Here is a 14,791-nt window from a genome sequence, read left to right on the forward strand (position 1 = left end):
TACGCCTTCAGGGTCTGACTTGTGTGCCAGACAATGAGGTCCGCCACAGTTCGGTATATTTATACATCACGTGGCGCATGATGCTACACAATGCTAGAGATCGTGGCAATGAACTTCTCAAATCCAAATCATTCTTGCGACCTTGACAGTCGTTCCTCCAAATCCTGATGCTGACCACAAATGTCTGAGTTGAAGTCATTCCTAGCAGGTTACAAATAGTCATTGACTGGAGGCAAATGGAGATTCGAGTTTCAACATCTCGCGCCGTATGGACGGTAAGGGTGGTTAGAGAAACACAAAGCACGTATCGAACACCATATGCTAAGAAGCACTAGTCAGGAATGGGGACTCTGGAGGTACAGGTGAAGATTAGGGGATACAGAAAGCGGAAGATGTAAGATGGAAAGGCTGGTATTGTCTACGTAAGGTAAGAAAAGACTACTACGAAGGACGAGACAGACAATAGCAAGGATGCGTGTAGCAGTTTGCCGAAATGTAGTGCACTGCAAAGAAAGTACATGCTGCTTGAGCTGTACGGTACAGCGGTGCTAATGTAGCTCATACTACGTTGTCAAGCTCGGCGTTGCTCTAAGGCGAGCTCATGCTCCGTTGTCAAGCTCGGCATTGGTCTGAGGCGAGCTCTCGCTGGTGGTCGGGACCAACTGGGCTGTGCTCTCCGTGGGGGCAGCGGACCCATGCCAGAAACCCATGATAGATCTCGGCCTCGGCACCTTCTGCTGTTGCCCATGTCTCTGCAACGAATTTCCGACGAACGTACGCTTCACGGAACCTCCGACCCTCTTCATACTCCCGAATAATCTACCTCCACGCTCAGCGATCTCATCGCCTCTGCCTGCTGCTGCCTTGCCAGCAGAAGAACGTGTCATGTTGGAGATGTTGGAGTCACCTCTCTTGCGAGTCTGCACATTGGACCTGCGAGTGCTGCTCGAGGGCGATCCGCCACTGTTGCGACCACCACCCCTCTTGCCACCAGGACCAGGACCGGGACCAGGGCCAGGGCGAGGGACAGGGCGATCGTCCTGGGGACGGGCTCCAGTGTTGTGCTTGGCGTCACATGCCCGCTGTATGATGCGCTCGGCGTCGGTAGGATTGAGGAGCCAGAGGGTGAATTCACTGACGACTTTCAAGCACTGATGGCTCTTGTGAGTCGAATGGAGCGTCTCACAGCCAGGGCACGGCAGGTTTGTGTCGTGCTGCGTCCATGTCCACTTGACGCCAGCCTCGCTTTGAGATGGCACCTTCTGGACCTCTGAGATGAAGCAGCGAGGATCATACCTGTAGTTGCCTTCAGAGTAACCAACTTCACCCTTGCGTAGGGTGTGCTTCTCACTGCGGACTACGCACGTTTGAAGCTTCGAAGTAAAGCCGTTGGGGTCAATCCCGGCTTCAGGAGGAGGTGGGAATGGAGCGTCGTCTGCCCAGTCTCCGGCGGCTAGATCCTTGAAGATCTGATCTAGACAAGAGTCGAGGATGCGTTCCTTCGAGCTGATGCTGATCGGAAGGTAGCTGAGGTTGGGGGCAGCCGAAGATGGAGGTCCTCTTGCACTAGCAGCGGCTGTGGCTCCAGGGGTGACGCCCGTAGGTGTAGCTATTTCCCCTGTTTCTCCTGTGCGAGCAAGTTTCGTGGATTCAGACTCTACATCATTGGATGCGCGTCGCTTGCTGCCGACGATACTGCCAGGTCTCCCATTGTTCGAGGTGTTGGTACGTGCAGCAGCAGGGGATGGCTGATGCTCAGAAGGTGTGGGATCGCGAGGTGTAGGATCGCGAGGGGGTGTGGGGTCGCGAGGGGGTGTGGGGTCGCGAGGATTCACGGGGTCGCGAGGAGGTACGGAGTCGCGAGGGGGTGCGGGGTTATGAGGGGTTGTAGGGTTGCGAGGCGGTGATGGCGGGTCACGACGAGCAGAGCTTCCAAGCCCCGCAGGTATGGGCACATTGAGAGCGATAGCAATCGAGCGGAGGAGGGTACCCTGAGCATCTTGAGCCAACTTGATGGCAGCGATGTCGTCATTCACCCCCTTCTGAAGTGCTTCAAAGGCCTCAGTAGAGACACCAGCCTGTTGTGGTACCACCACAGGGGCAGCAGGTCGTGAGTTCAAAGCGTTTGTGAGCTCCGCCGATGTGATTGCCTTGGGGAGATCACGGAAACTGGTTTCGACCTGCTCCTTGAAAGCGTTGAATGCAGTCGCAGTGAGAAAGTCACTGGGGGTTACAGCGGGACGGTCTCGAAGAGCGTTGGTCAGTTGGACCATCGTGATAGGGGAAGTCGAAGCCTGTTCCTGAGATCCATCAGGGGCTTCAGGCCGAAGCGCAGCCTTGATCTGGTCGACGGTCAAAGGCGAAGACATACTGCTGATGCTTGCCTTAACTTCTCGCTGGAACTCGTCAAAAGCAGCAGGGGTGACGGAGGGTTGCGGCTGGGGAGCTGCGGCAGCGACTGTAGGAAAAAGTGATGGAGCTGCAGAGAACACATCCCGGATAGCCTGAGGTAGCTTGGCGATTTGTTCAGACGTTGCAAGACCTGCTTGAATATCAGAGGGGCTAGGGATAGCCGCAATGAGGGCGCCCTGATCGTTCTTCATTGCTACAAACTGTGCCGATGTGGCAAGACCGTTTTGGATCAACGAGACAGAAGGCATCGCCTGCTTTACTGCGGTGACTTCATCAGAGGTGGCGAGACCGCTTCGAATGGACGAGACAGAAGGCATCGCCTGCACTAAGGCGGCGACTTCGGAAGAGGTAGAAAGGCTCTCCTGGGCCTTGGTAACGGATGAAAGAGTCTCCGCGATGCTATCCAGTTGCACCGAGGATGCGAGCCCACTGTGCAGCTCATGGAGCGACGGCAGTTGACNGAAGAAGGGAGGTTCTTGACGTCTTGAGAGGTGGCGAGAGCTTTGAAGTTATCCGACGTGGCTAGGTCCTTTCGAATGTCGTCCAACGAAGGGAGGTTCTTGACGTCTTGAGAAGTGGCGAGACCCTTGAAATCATCCGACGTAGCCAGGTCCTTTCGAATGTCGTCCAACGAAGGCAGCTTCTCGATGCTGTTCGAGACTGCTCGAAGGTTGGTTGTGGTGACTAGGTCTTTACGAATGTCGCTGAGGATCGGTAGTCCTTCGACTTGCGTTGATGTGGCTAGTCCTTGCTGAATTGCGCTGACCGTAGGGTATTTCGAGACTTCCGAAGTGACGTGGTTGGTCAAGGTCGCGATGAGGGTCTTCAGAGCATCGACGGCTTGGTCAACAGGGGCCTTGAGATCCGCGGCGGTAAGAGGACGCTCGACTTTGAGGGCGATAAGTCGTTCGCTCAAGGACTAAACCAAAGTCATTAGTAGTGGTCTGCGAAGCAAATAGAATGATAGATGGTAGGGGCAAGCCGATAGGACAGGAGCAAGCCGACAGGGGCATCGAACGAGAAGAGCTATCCATGTGCTAAGGTCTGTTGTGCGCATGCTGTAGAAATGCATGATGTTTTTGAGATTAGAGCAGCCTTCCACTGAGAAGCGCTGACCTTGAAATGTGAGAGGTGAATAACTTACTGAAAGCGACCCGTGAACGGCCTTCAGCTTGGAAGCTTCTTCGTCGGCGTACTCTTGCGACTTGCGATAGGCAGTGACGTTCTTCGTCATGACTTCGTAGAACTCGGAGAGCAAGGAACCCGCCTCAGCGACGTCTTCCCTAGCATAGCTTGCCTCGATGTTCTCAGTCAACTTCTGTGCTTGCCGGATAATGTCGCCAAGAGCAGAAAGTCCGTCTGCGATGTTGGCAGGCGGGTTTTGCCAACCCACATCAGCTTCGTCAATATCGGATTCGGACATGGTGCCAAGGCCAGTGAGGTGGGAATGAGAAATCAGAGATGAGGTGCAGCCAAAAGCAGGCAGGAAGAATTGCGCGAAGTTGAAGACCAATTGTGATGCAAAGCAATTGAGAAATCAGGAGTGCGAAGAGCCAGAAATGCAAAACGTCAAGACAAACAAACCAGTCTCTCAATGAAATTCCCAAGAGGGGGGCGCTGCATGAAGCCGCGCCGCATCGCCAGAACATTCGGACGGCTAGACAAAAAAAAAAGAGACCAGTAGATTCTGTCTTTTTGACATGTCGCAAACATAACGCCGCTTTGTAAATGCGGAACAAAACTTACATCTTGAATCTTGGAATTCAATCCATCAACCTTTCCGATTCGTCATGGCAACCGGTGCAGGAGTCAATGCCGCTACCGCGGTCTCTCAATACACCAAATTCAGACAAATCGCAAGATTACAGGTGTAAGTCAAGTTCTACCACTGATCTCCTTTGACCTTCTCCAAGACCTTCGATGGCCTGTCTCAATGGCAATGAGTCAATGCACAGTGATATTAAGAAAGACATGTCCGACCAATGAAACAAGCTTTGGGCCTATTTTCAATGGGCGCGACCATGTTTGTCGATACCACTGTGACTTGCGTCAGGTTGGGTCCTTCCAAGGAGTTCCAGAAGTGGTGGAATTGCTGTACCCCTGATCTCAAAGACTCGAAATTGTTTGACTGACATCGTTCAAGACAAAATGCACGAGCACTAGGCACCCTGACAGATGAACAGCGTCTCATCTATGCAAGCTCTGACGGTGATATTGAACAACTTGTCAACAAGCTCAAGAAAGACGACACAGATCTTGACGATGACATCCAGTCTCGCAAAGCCAGAATTGAGACACTGCTCGCAGCATTGGGCGACAAGGATGGTCAAATTGAAGCTAACAATGCACTGAACAAGACAACCAAGAGCCAAGGCAGCAAGGCTGATGCGCATGCAGCAGTTGAACAAATTGCAAAAAGCTGTGTAGATTTCGCTCAAGACAGTGGTCTCAAGGTGAACTTGGCCGAAGCAGCAGCGCATGAGTGCAAGCTCGTAGCTGCGGAAGGTTCCGCTGAAGAGGGGTTTCTCCTGAAAAACTTCCAGTCTGTTCCGCCTGGAGAATATTCCTTGGCGCAAGTCGCGCAAGCGCTCAGGTTGCTTGTCGAGAGAGCGACAAATGCAGAGGCCGACGCACGTTCAAAGCAGGTACGTAAGCGAGAATTTCCGGGTTACCCTCCCAAGCCATCTCAACACGAGTACTGTGCTAACTCCTGTGTTGCATCAACAGGGTCAGCTCGAAGCAGCGCAGCAAGAAAAGTCAGGCATTGTCAAGGAGAAGGAGGAGGTGGCTAAGTTGTTGAAGAAGGAGAAGGATGCCAGTAAGGAGTTGGCCGCCAAGCTTTCAACAGAACAAGGATCCTACAACAAAGCCAAAGACGAGGTCACTCGACTCACGCTTGACAACGCTCACCTTCCCGATCTGCGAAACAAGAATGCGACGCTCGAGAAAGATATCAAGACTGAAAAGCTCCTTACCGAGAAGCTTGAAGCTGAAAAGAAGGAGCTCGCAGTCAAGTCGCCAGAACTCGACAGGCTACGTCAGGAGATCACTACCCACACCGAACGCGTCGCCGAGCTCGAAGGCCAGGTCAACACACTGAAAGAGGAGGCTTGGACATACAAAGGCGAGATTGCAGGAATTGAAGAAGACCTGGAAGAGTGTCAAAAAGCTTCTCATCCCGACGAGGGCTTGCAAGCCGACTTGTCGAGAACACAGTCGCTCCTTGAACAAGCCAAAGACGAACATGCTGCACTCGTGAACCAAATCGACGCTGCTCACAACAGCTGGGCGAAGGCATTGGTCGATGTGCTGGAAGCCGCCGCCATCGGTTCTGAGGTCTCATCAAACTCCATCTCTCTTATCCTCCGTCAATCCGACGCCCGTTTCGCTTCCTTGGACGACTTCACGGTCGCTCCTGTCAACCCCTACCCCCTGGCGCAAGAATGGCAAGGCATGCAACCCCTCAAACTCACTCCTCCTTCCATGTTGGACCTCCTCAAGATGACACTGGGTCTTGCCTCCTCACAAGGTGCCGACGACGACCTCACGCGCCTACTCTGGCTCGACTGCACCCTACTCGAAAGCGTCCGGACCCGGTCCCTGACTGGCCCCTGGGTCTTGCTGGCCCTCAGGGTCATTCTCCAAGCCGCCGAGAAGACCACCGGACTGGCCAGGTGCCTTGCCTACGTTCAGCTCTCAACCCTTGTCACCCAATACCGGCCACAAGAACGCGTTATGTGGCAGGACGTCCTCCAAGGTCTCATCAACAACCACAGTGGCCTCTCCATTGATATACTCGGCCAGGCCTGCCTTGCTCACCTGGCTCTCACCGCTGACGACCCCTCTACAACTGCTTCAACTATCCATACCGCAGTAGCTCATGCCTTTGGAGAAGCACGGATCACAGCAAACATGTCCATTCAGGAGATCATCTCCCAGATCTCGGCTGAGCAGGCTATCAATGATGCGCTTTGCACTGAAGAGTCGGGCATAACAATCGTGGTCGTGCACATGCTTTCTCAAGAAATTGTGTTCATCAACCACGGGGCCAGCTGGCTATGCTCGACCCAAGAGCTCTCCTTTACTGCAAAGGGCAACTCGACTGTCATGTCTTGGGGAAGCACTGACAGCATCACGATTCCGGCACAAGGAGCGCTGCGCAGCTGGCTTGATCGCCACCACAAAAACGACCTCATCAAAGCCCAGTTGGTCAAGAGCAACCAACGTGGAAAGAATCTCCTGGCCAGGCTTCGTCGTTGAAGTTTGCAGCGCTAACTGTCATGCTCCTTTCTGCCTTGTCAAGAGTCACGATGGGTTTGGGTCCCCTTGTCTTTGCCAGTGAGAACAATGATTTCAGGTGCTTTCAGTGATATGTTTGCCCCTTTCAATGACATCGTGCATGTCTACAGCTTGACGGACGGTGGAGTTGCCTAGGATGGAAGCGCAGCAATGTTGTGCAGTGAGTATTCTTCGCTTTGGTCTGCATAAAGTATTCCCTCCTGTGTTTCTTCAACTTGTGCACCTCGTGACTGATAGCCTTCATTCAATCCACCACCGCCATGCGCAGTACCATCTCCAAGTAAGTCAGGTAAGCGACGAGATGTTGAAGATTTGCTCCAAGAAACATCCAGAACTGTTTCCAACACCATGCTCATGTTTGATGCGCTTCTTTGTTATCTTGTTTGTGCAAAGCGACCTTTCCGATGTTCTTGCTGCACTCAATTTTCCTTCTCAGCCCTCCATCATTTCCCAATGTGGAGTGACTCTGCCATTCCACTAACTGCAACATGGCTGGCCGCAATGTCATCGCAGTAGCTCCAATTCTCAACCCTCTTTTCGACGATCCAGTCTATGCCGGATACATACCAAGCAACCCAAGACCCGACTGCGCTTTACCTGCTGACTTTCTGGACATGACGCCGGCGCAGAAGAGAGGAAGGCTTGCAGAGATTGCGAATGCGCAGATAGATGCTCTCGCAGCCGAAAGACTTGTAATGTTGCAAGGAAAGTCATGTATTGACGATACACACCGAGACTTCCTTGTCGCCCTTCGCCGTGGAGATGAGTATTATGCTCAGCAGTTGATTCGCAGAGGTCAGTCCAATCTACATCCCCATCAGACCCCTGCTTCCTTTACGCACCCAGCCTTTGCAGCCTGCTGACATATGACATATCTCATAGACTTGGCCGACAACGTCACTGGCTCCTTCATTCCCACAGCTGCTGGCCTTCTTACAAAAAGTCTCGCCGGTGTCGATCGATTGACACCCCTTCTCGCCGTCATAGCCAGCATTCCGAACGCAGTCAAGCAAGCTCTCGTTCAAGGAAACTTCGCCGAGTTGGTCATGGACCCCACCCGCATACGCAATCGCACATCCATCGCTTCATTCATACCCTCCCCTCCTACTGGCGGATCCACCCCGGTCGCTCAGCACAATTGGGAGCCTCTGGAGTACGTAACTTGGCTAGCCGACAGGAATGGACGACACCCCAACATGGCTCAGATGCGCGCAATCATCGCCAAAGCCAAAGACTATGTCAGCGACATCAATCCAGGCCTCCGAGTCAGGGGGACTGTTGCTCCATACAACAAGCCAAACCGAAGATACCGCGTCTCCGAAGCCGCCATGCAGCCCGTATTCGACATCGAGACTCAAAAGCAATCAAGAAATGGACCTTCACCACACGCCTTGACACTCACCAGTTACCGAGCCGCACGCAATGCGCAACAAACACTCTTTCCTGCACTCTACGCCCAGACAAACAGCGAACTCACTGCCATCAAGCTCGTGATTACACGTACAGAGGAGTGGCTTGATCAGTTAGTCCGTGATGGATGGCTTCCAAATTCACCATTGCCATTACCTCGTACATTGACCTCTGGAGGATACACAGCAACACCCGGACCAAGACAATACCAATACAACTCACACAACAACGTTGGACGCAACATCACAATCTGGGACGCCATCGGCAGTCCAATCGGCTTCGAACAGCATTGGTTCTCTGTCTTTGCCTTTTGGGATCAGAGATTGGCAAGCATGAGCGAGCATGTCATCACTGTGCAAAGTTTCAGCTATCTCAATATGAGTGGACTCAATTCCGTCGCTGCTGGCCACAACGATAACACAAGCATCAAGATACCCGCCACAACCTACGCAACCCTCGAGCGCCTGCTAGGAAGAACTCTCAACTTCACCAGAAACTTTAATCGCCTCGAGGCTCGTCTTAGCAAGGTCAACAAGAATCTGATCCTTCTACCGCAAGTCCTCCCCTTATTGGCAGGTATCAAGGTTAAGAAAGAGAAGGTGGCTACGGACAAGGATAAAGAGGAGAAGCTTAAGGGAGATCTCGCGGAGAGGACCAAGAAATGTACACAATCATGGATGGACAGAGTAAACGAATGCGCCGACTACCTCGCCATCTATAAAGCCAAGATCCTCATGCAGAAGAGATTTCGTAACTTAGAGCGTAAGATAATAAGAGCTCTTATCGATAATAACTGCACCTACATCTCTACTTCTATAGACACTTAGACTATAACGAAGCTTATCGACCCTACACCTAGCAATTCTAGGGGTTCTTTTAGCTCTTAGACATCGACATAAAGACTATAGGTAGTTAGACTATTAAAACTTGCTATTAGTTATTCTAGTAGAGCTAACTCTTATAGTAAGCGTAGTATTCTATTGTTAGCGTAAACTACTCTAAAGAAGCTAGGCTATAGACTAGGAAAACCTATTAAGATTTTAGACGATAAAAGCAATATTAGTAGTAGTCGTAGGTAACTAAATAGAGGCTAGAGACGAGATAATAGCTAGGTCTTCTAGGAAGTATATAGAATAAGTACAAAATGCTTTTTAAACTATGCTTAAAACAAAATTATATTAGTCTCTCTACTACTACGTAAATTATGATATTCTAGTATAACACTTAGTTACTCTAGATTTTGTTATTATAGATTCTCTATAATCTATTCTCGTCCCTAGGCAGTATTTTGTTATACTCTAGTAGAACGCTCGTTTTCTTACCTACATTATATAAGCATATCCTAGTTCCTAGGAGCAGAATTTAAGATATGCTCTATACGACTTTAAGCTTAATAATAAAAGGTAAGGATAAAGAACGTAGGAAGCGAAAGCTTATACGTTAATATAAAGCTAACTACCCTAACCTAGGGTTCCTTATAGATATTAGTATAGAAGATTGTTAGGGTCTACTATTAAGGTCTAAATCTAGGCTATCTCCTTAGTCGTATTAAGTTACTATATAAAATAGCGCGCTCTATGCTTACTCTTCCGAAATTATACGATATACTACGATACCTATCTATATAAGCTAGAATAACAAAATAGCCCTAGCTATTAATTATAATCTATAGTAATATAATAACTTCTCCTATAGTCTTTAATTACCTATACTCGCGTTTTCTCTCTATAATAGACTAAAATTGTTAATAGATATAGACCATTCGTAATACTTAATAATACTATTATAGCCTATAACTTACTACTAATAATGCTCTAACTCCTTACTTATGCGCTATAACTTAGGTACCTACTAGTATAGTCGATGTTTACTAATAGTAAGAGCACTTTCTAGGTGCCCCTTAAGTAGAGGTTAGAAGGGCTAACTACTATATCTATAGAGCTTAGGACACCTTTTATATAGCGCGAGATATTAAAACTTAAATCTCTATTTACCTCTAGTTAAGGCTATATTATAACCTACTTAGAATAACTTTAACTTAGGCATTTATGCGGCTATACGCGCTATATTAAGAAGTAACATATCTCCCTTTTTAGATAGCTATATCTAGAAGAGAAAAGTAGGCTTATTATCCTTAGACTTAGAGTCTAGATTAGGGTAATCTACTTATTTCTAAAAGTCTACCTCGTTTTCTAGGCTAAGGTCTTACTTAAAATCGTAGGCTCTTACTAATGCTTCTTAACTAGCGAATATTTAATGTACTCTTTAGCGGCGTAGTCTAAGGTCGTTCCTCTCGACTTTAGTGTCTAGATCTATTAGGATCTTAGGGTGCCTATCGAAAAACTAGCTACTATTAGTAGCTATTAAGCTAAAGGTTATGTTAATGTGCGTAAGGGTGTACTACTAGGGGATCCTATAGTCTAGTGTTCGATACGACTAGAATAGTTATAGTGTTAAGGCGATATTATCGAGAGTTAAAGACTTAATCTTATATGTTCTTACGAGCTCCTATAGCGATAGGCTTAAGTGATCTATATCTATATTAGGCAGTAGAGTACTTAGATTGTTTATAAGCTCGTTAATCGGGGTCGTACATTTAAATTTAAGCTCTACATCTTATAGGGTTAAGGAAGAGGTCGCTAGAGATAACAACTGTTTTGTAAAGTCTACTTAATCTACTTTAGTAAGGAAACAAAAGAAGATATAATAAACGTCATGCATAGAACTATGAACTACTTACTATAACGTTTCTTGTAACGCTATAAAGGGTAATATAAGTCACTAATATCGAAGGCGATTCCTTGTAGGGCTAGCAGTACAGAAGCAATTAAGATGAATAGGGCGGGCGAACAAACACCCCTACCCGAGCATCTAAGTCGCTTGATAGCTTAACTCTTTAGTACTAGTTCTAGGGCCATAAGACAATACTCGGTGCGCATAGGCACATGTATTGCAAGATCGATCGATGGTCTTACCGACCATCCGCCAATAATATCGTATAGACGTTTAAGTCTAGACATGATGACTTTGGTCTAGTGCTAGAGTTCTGCGTTGCGTTTACTCAAAAAACACGCACCCCATTCCTTGTCGATGGATGAGCACTTTTGCCAGTCGTCGTAGGATTAAGGCGGAGGTTGTATACAATAGCTTAGTCGCCTCAGAGCAGATGCTCGCGTAGGTCCACTCGTTGTCTCGTCAAAGATTTGTGCAAATTCCTCCAAAATCTCAGGCTGGTGGAGTGCCAGTCTAGAGAAGGTTCGGCGCTCTACTGCTTGCTGCCATTGTCGAGAAATAAGGGCGATGGAAGCGAAGTGTCCTTTGTGGCCCTGGCTCGTTCGGTCGGGTAGAAATATAACAATGTGATCAATTATCTCTTGTGGCAGTTTATCCATTCCGTCGGATGAGTTTAAGAAGTTGAGTATCAACAACCACGAAACGATAAGAGGGGGCTATGTGTAATCTCGCATTAACTCCGGATACACAAAAGAGCTAACTTATCGCCGTATCGCAATATAAGAATTATTACACGTTTTGGGGTTTAGCTCCTCGGACGCGCCGAGTTGCCGCGTGAAACAGCGCGCTCTCTGCCGACGCAGCTTCGCTTCATGCTCACTCTTCCGAAATCACACGACATGCTGCGACATTCATCACGTAGCTAGACGACCTGTGACGACAATACAGCTTTAGCGAGACGCCGACAGCACGACATGCGAGACCGCGACAAGAATGGCAGAACCACGACGTGAACACGCGTCACCCGCGACCAAGAGACGTGCGAGACTCGAAGAGACGGTTCCTCATGTGACGGCAGACGAGCCCTCCAGACCATTTCATGCGACACGCGATAGAAGGATAGCGCCTATGCAATAGCTACTGCACAACTAGCAACAACAAGACACACGACGACGGAGCGACAGCGAAACAGCCACGAGCTATGCTAGATGGACAACGCGATGCGCCAACCCTTGAGAGCGATACAAGAGCAGAAGACCGACAGCAGAATCAAAAGAGTAGGATATACTGTACGCGACACGAAGACAAGCGAGGTACGCCGAGAGGGCTTGCAACAGCGGGACAGTGCGGACGGCGAAGACAGCGCAGACAATGCAACATGCGACAACATCAGAACGGCAAGAACAGAACAAGAAGGGCAGGACTTGTGATGTATGTCAGCAAGATATACAACAACGCAGTGCAGGTAGGAGATACAGAGGCAGGATAAGCCTGCAGCGCAAGACAGTAGAATGAGGTAAAGGCGGAACACATGAGAGACAGCGGTAGAACATGCGACTGCGATAGCAGCAGGACAAGGTAAGCAAATCAAGGCGAACCTAACGGCGACGAGGATCCAAGGTCGCAGGACACACACGGGCAGCTAGATTTAGGGGCAGCGACAACAACGACAGTATCTGTGAAAGGATTTAGCATAGCGATATCGGCCTACACTATGTATACTGCACGATAGAGTAGGGCATCGATACCACGAATTCGCGCAAAGTGACACCGATTATGTTGAGGCGGATCATCGGATCAAGAAAGGCTGTAGCATATTATAAAAGAATAGCGTGCATGGCGTGCGAGCACGACGACACTTGCTTTCGAAATCCTTAGAGTGGGGCAGATCATGCCATCAAGATGTCTACCTATACTATAGGAAGCAGTCGTGAGCATTGCTTTAAGTACCGTATCACTCAATTGCACAAGAAGAGACATCGAATATGGCAGCCAAAAAGGAAATCTTGCTTAATGCATTCGACATGAGCACCATCGGACATTTGTCACCTGGACAGTGGAAGGCATGTGCATCGGAATATCTGAACATGTCGCAGGGACTGACAAAAGCAGAACCCAAATGACAAGTCGACTACCAAACGTCGTCTGGATTACTGGATCGATCTTGCAAAGTTACTCGAGAAGGGAGATATCAATGCCTTATTCCTAGCCGACACATACGGCGGCTATGACACATACGAGAACAGTCTGGACGAATGCATCCGTCGCGCTGCTCAATGGCCCATGACAGACCCTACCATCGTAAGTCACTCTCCGGACTCATTACTCAATGCGCCGTCCAGAGTTGACATTCCTAACAGCCCATCTCTGCCATGGCAGCTGTGACCAAGAACCTCTCATTTGGAATCACAGCAAGCACTTCATTCGAACCACCTTTCCTACTTGCAAAGCGCTTCTCGACTTTGGACCATCTCACTCAAGGTCGCATCGGCTGGAACATCGTGACCTCCTGGAAGAAAGCTGCATTCAAGGCCATCGGTATCGACACACCTATCGACCACGACCAGCGCTACGAGCAAGCAGATGAGTACCTGCGTCTGCTGTACAAGTAAGTACAGCTCTCCAATCCCAACAACAGGCAAGCACTGACGAACGTAGACTTTGGGAAGGTTCGTGGAGCGACGATGCCATCATTGCTGATGCCGAAAACGATGCATACTTCGACCCCGGCAAGATCAGGACAATCAAGCATCAGGGAAAGTACTTCAGCCTCGAGTCTAGACACATCACCGATCCATCGCCTCAGCGCACACCATTCTTGTTCCAAGCAGGCACATCTCCGTAAGTCAACTACGCATCAGATGAATATATCAGGCTTACCATTTCCATTTCAGTGCCGGTTCATCCTTCGCAAGCAAGCATGCCGAGGCCATCTTCGTCTCCGGTCACAGTCCCGCGGTTCTTCGACCCAGAATTGACGCAATCCGAAAGCTTGCAAAAGAAGAAGGTCGTGATCCAGCATCAATCAAGTTCTTTGCAACATTCACGCCTATTCTCGGCAAGACAGACGAAGAAGCTCAAGAGAAGCTCGTAGAACTGAAGAAGTATGCTTCCGTCACTGGTGGACTGGTTCTCTTTTCAGGCTGGACAGGCATCGATATCTCTCAGATCCCTCTTGATCAGGAAATCACTGCAGCAGACTCGAAGGAGGTTCACAAAGTGACATCTCAACTGCATGCCTTCACGACAACAAGCAAGGAAGTTCCGAAATGGACACCTCGTGTCGTAGCCGAGAAGGTCGGCATCGGCGGCCTTGGACCTGTCGGTGTTGGTTCGCCAGCCACCGTCGCAGATGAATTGGAGCGTTGGGTTCGTGAAGCCGATCTTGATGGGTTCAACATTGGCTATGTCACCACTCCCGGTACTTTCGAGGATGTCGTCGAGTTGTTAATTCCTGAGCTACGTCGACGTGGCATCTATCCCGAGAAAGGCACAAAGGATGGCTTGACTGCTCGAGAGAAGGTTTATGGTGCTGGACATGTAAGCTTGCGCGATGACCATGCTGGCAGCAAGTACAAGTACGATGTCTACAAGGAAGATGCTCCTTATGTTGCTGATGAGGAACAACATGCGATACAGCAGACTGATATCAGTGAACACGCAGAACAGCTTTCCAAGAAGACTGACGTTACGGTAACAGCGAATGAGGCCGTTACATGAGTTCTCGAAGTTAGATCGGATGGAGCAAGTAGAAAGACGCATGAATAATGTCAAACCCACTGCCCAGTGGATCTCCCAATATTTGTCCATCAAACCTTGTGAATGTTGTCATTGAGATGGTCCAGACTAAACTTGAAGATCGGTGAACCATTTCAGCAGGACTTGGGGTTTCACAGCCAAAACTCACAGTAAACGATGTTGCAGATGCATGAGATGT

General features: G+C 49.2%; 3 protein-coding genes across 3 annotated transcripts; 2 read left to right on the forward strand and 1 right to left on the reverse strand.

Moving 5' to 3' along the window:
* Positions 1-555: 555 nt before the first annotated feature.
* Positions 556-3,835, reverse strand: M438DRAFT_369897 (uncharacterized protein; the record flags this gene model as incomplete). The annotated part of the gene is made up of 3 exons (XM_029908139.1): positions 556-2,841; positions 2,931-3,331; positions 3,557-3,835. The coding sequence occupies 3 exons, from the start codon at positions 3,833-3,835 to the stop codon at positions 600-602; spliced, it is 2,922 nt and encodes a 973-aa protein (XP_029755004.1). The 3' UTR covers positions 556-599.
* Positions 3,836-7,199: 3,364 nt separating this feature from the next.
* Positions 7,200-8,948, forward strand: M438DRAFT_340274 (uncharacterized protein; the record flags this gene model as incomplete). Its single annotated transcript, XM_029904302.1, has 2 exons — positions 7,200-7,506; positions 7,594-8,948. 2 exons carry the CDS (start codon positions 7,200-7,202, stop codon positions 8,946-8,948), a joined length of 1,662 nt encoding a protein of 553 aa, XP_029755005.1.
* A 3,891-nt stretch (positions 8,949-12,839) lies between these two features.
* On the forward strand, positions 12,840-14,590 carry M438DRAFT_400921 (bacterial luciferase-like protein; the record flags this gene model as incomplete). The annotated part of the gene is made up of 5 exons (XM_029909494.1): positions 12,840-12,917; positions 12,967-13,155; positions 13,215-13,462; positions 13,513-13,695; positions 13,749-14,590. 5 exons carry the CDS (start codon positions 12,840-12,842, stop codon positions 14,572-14,574), a joined length of 1,524 nt encoding a protein of 507 aa, XP_029755006.1. The 3' UTR covers positions 14,575-14,590.
* Positions 14,591-14,791: the final 201 nt, after the last annotated feature.

This window comes from Aureobasidium pullulans (genome assembly GCF_000721785.1).
Source record: "Aureobasidium pullulans EXF-150 unplaced genomic scaffold scaffold_40, whole genome shotgun sequence".
Lineage (NCBI taxonomy): Eukaryota > Fungi > Ascomycota > Dothideomycetes > Dothideales > Saccotheciaceae > Aureobasidium > Aureobasidium pullulans.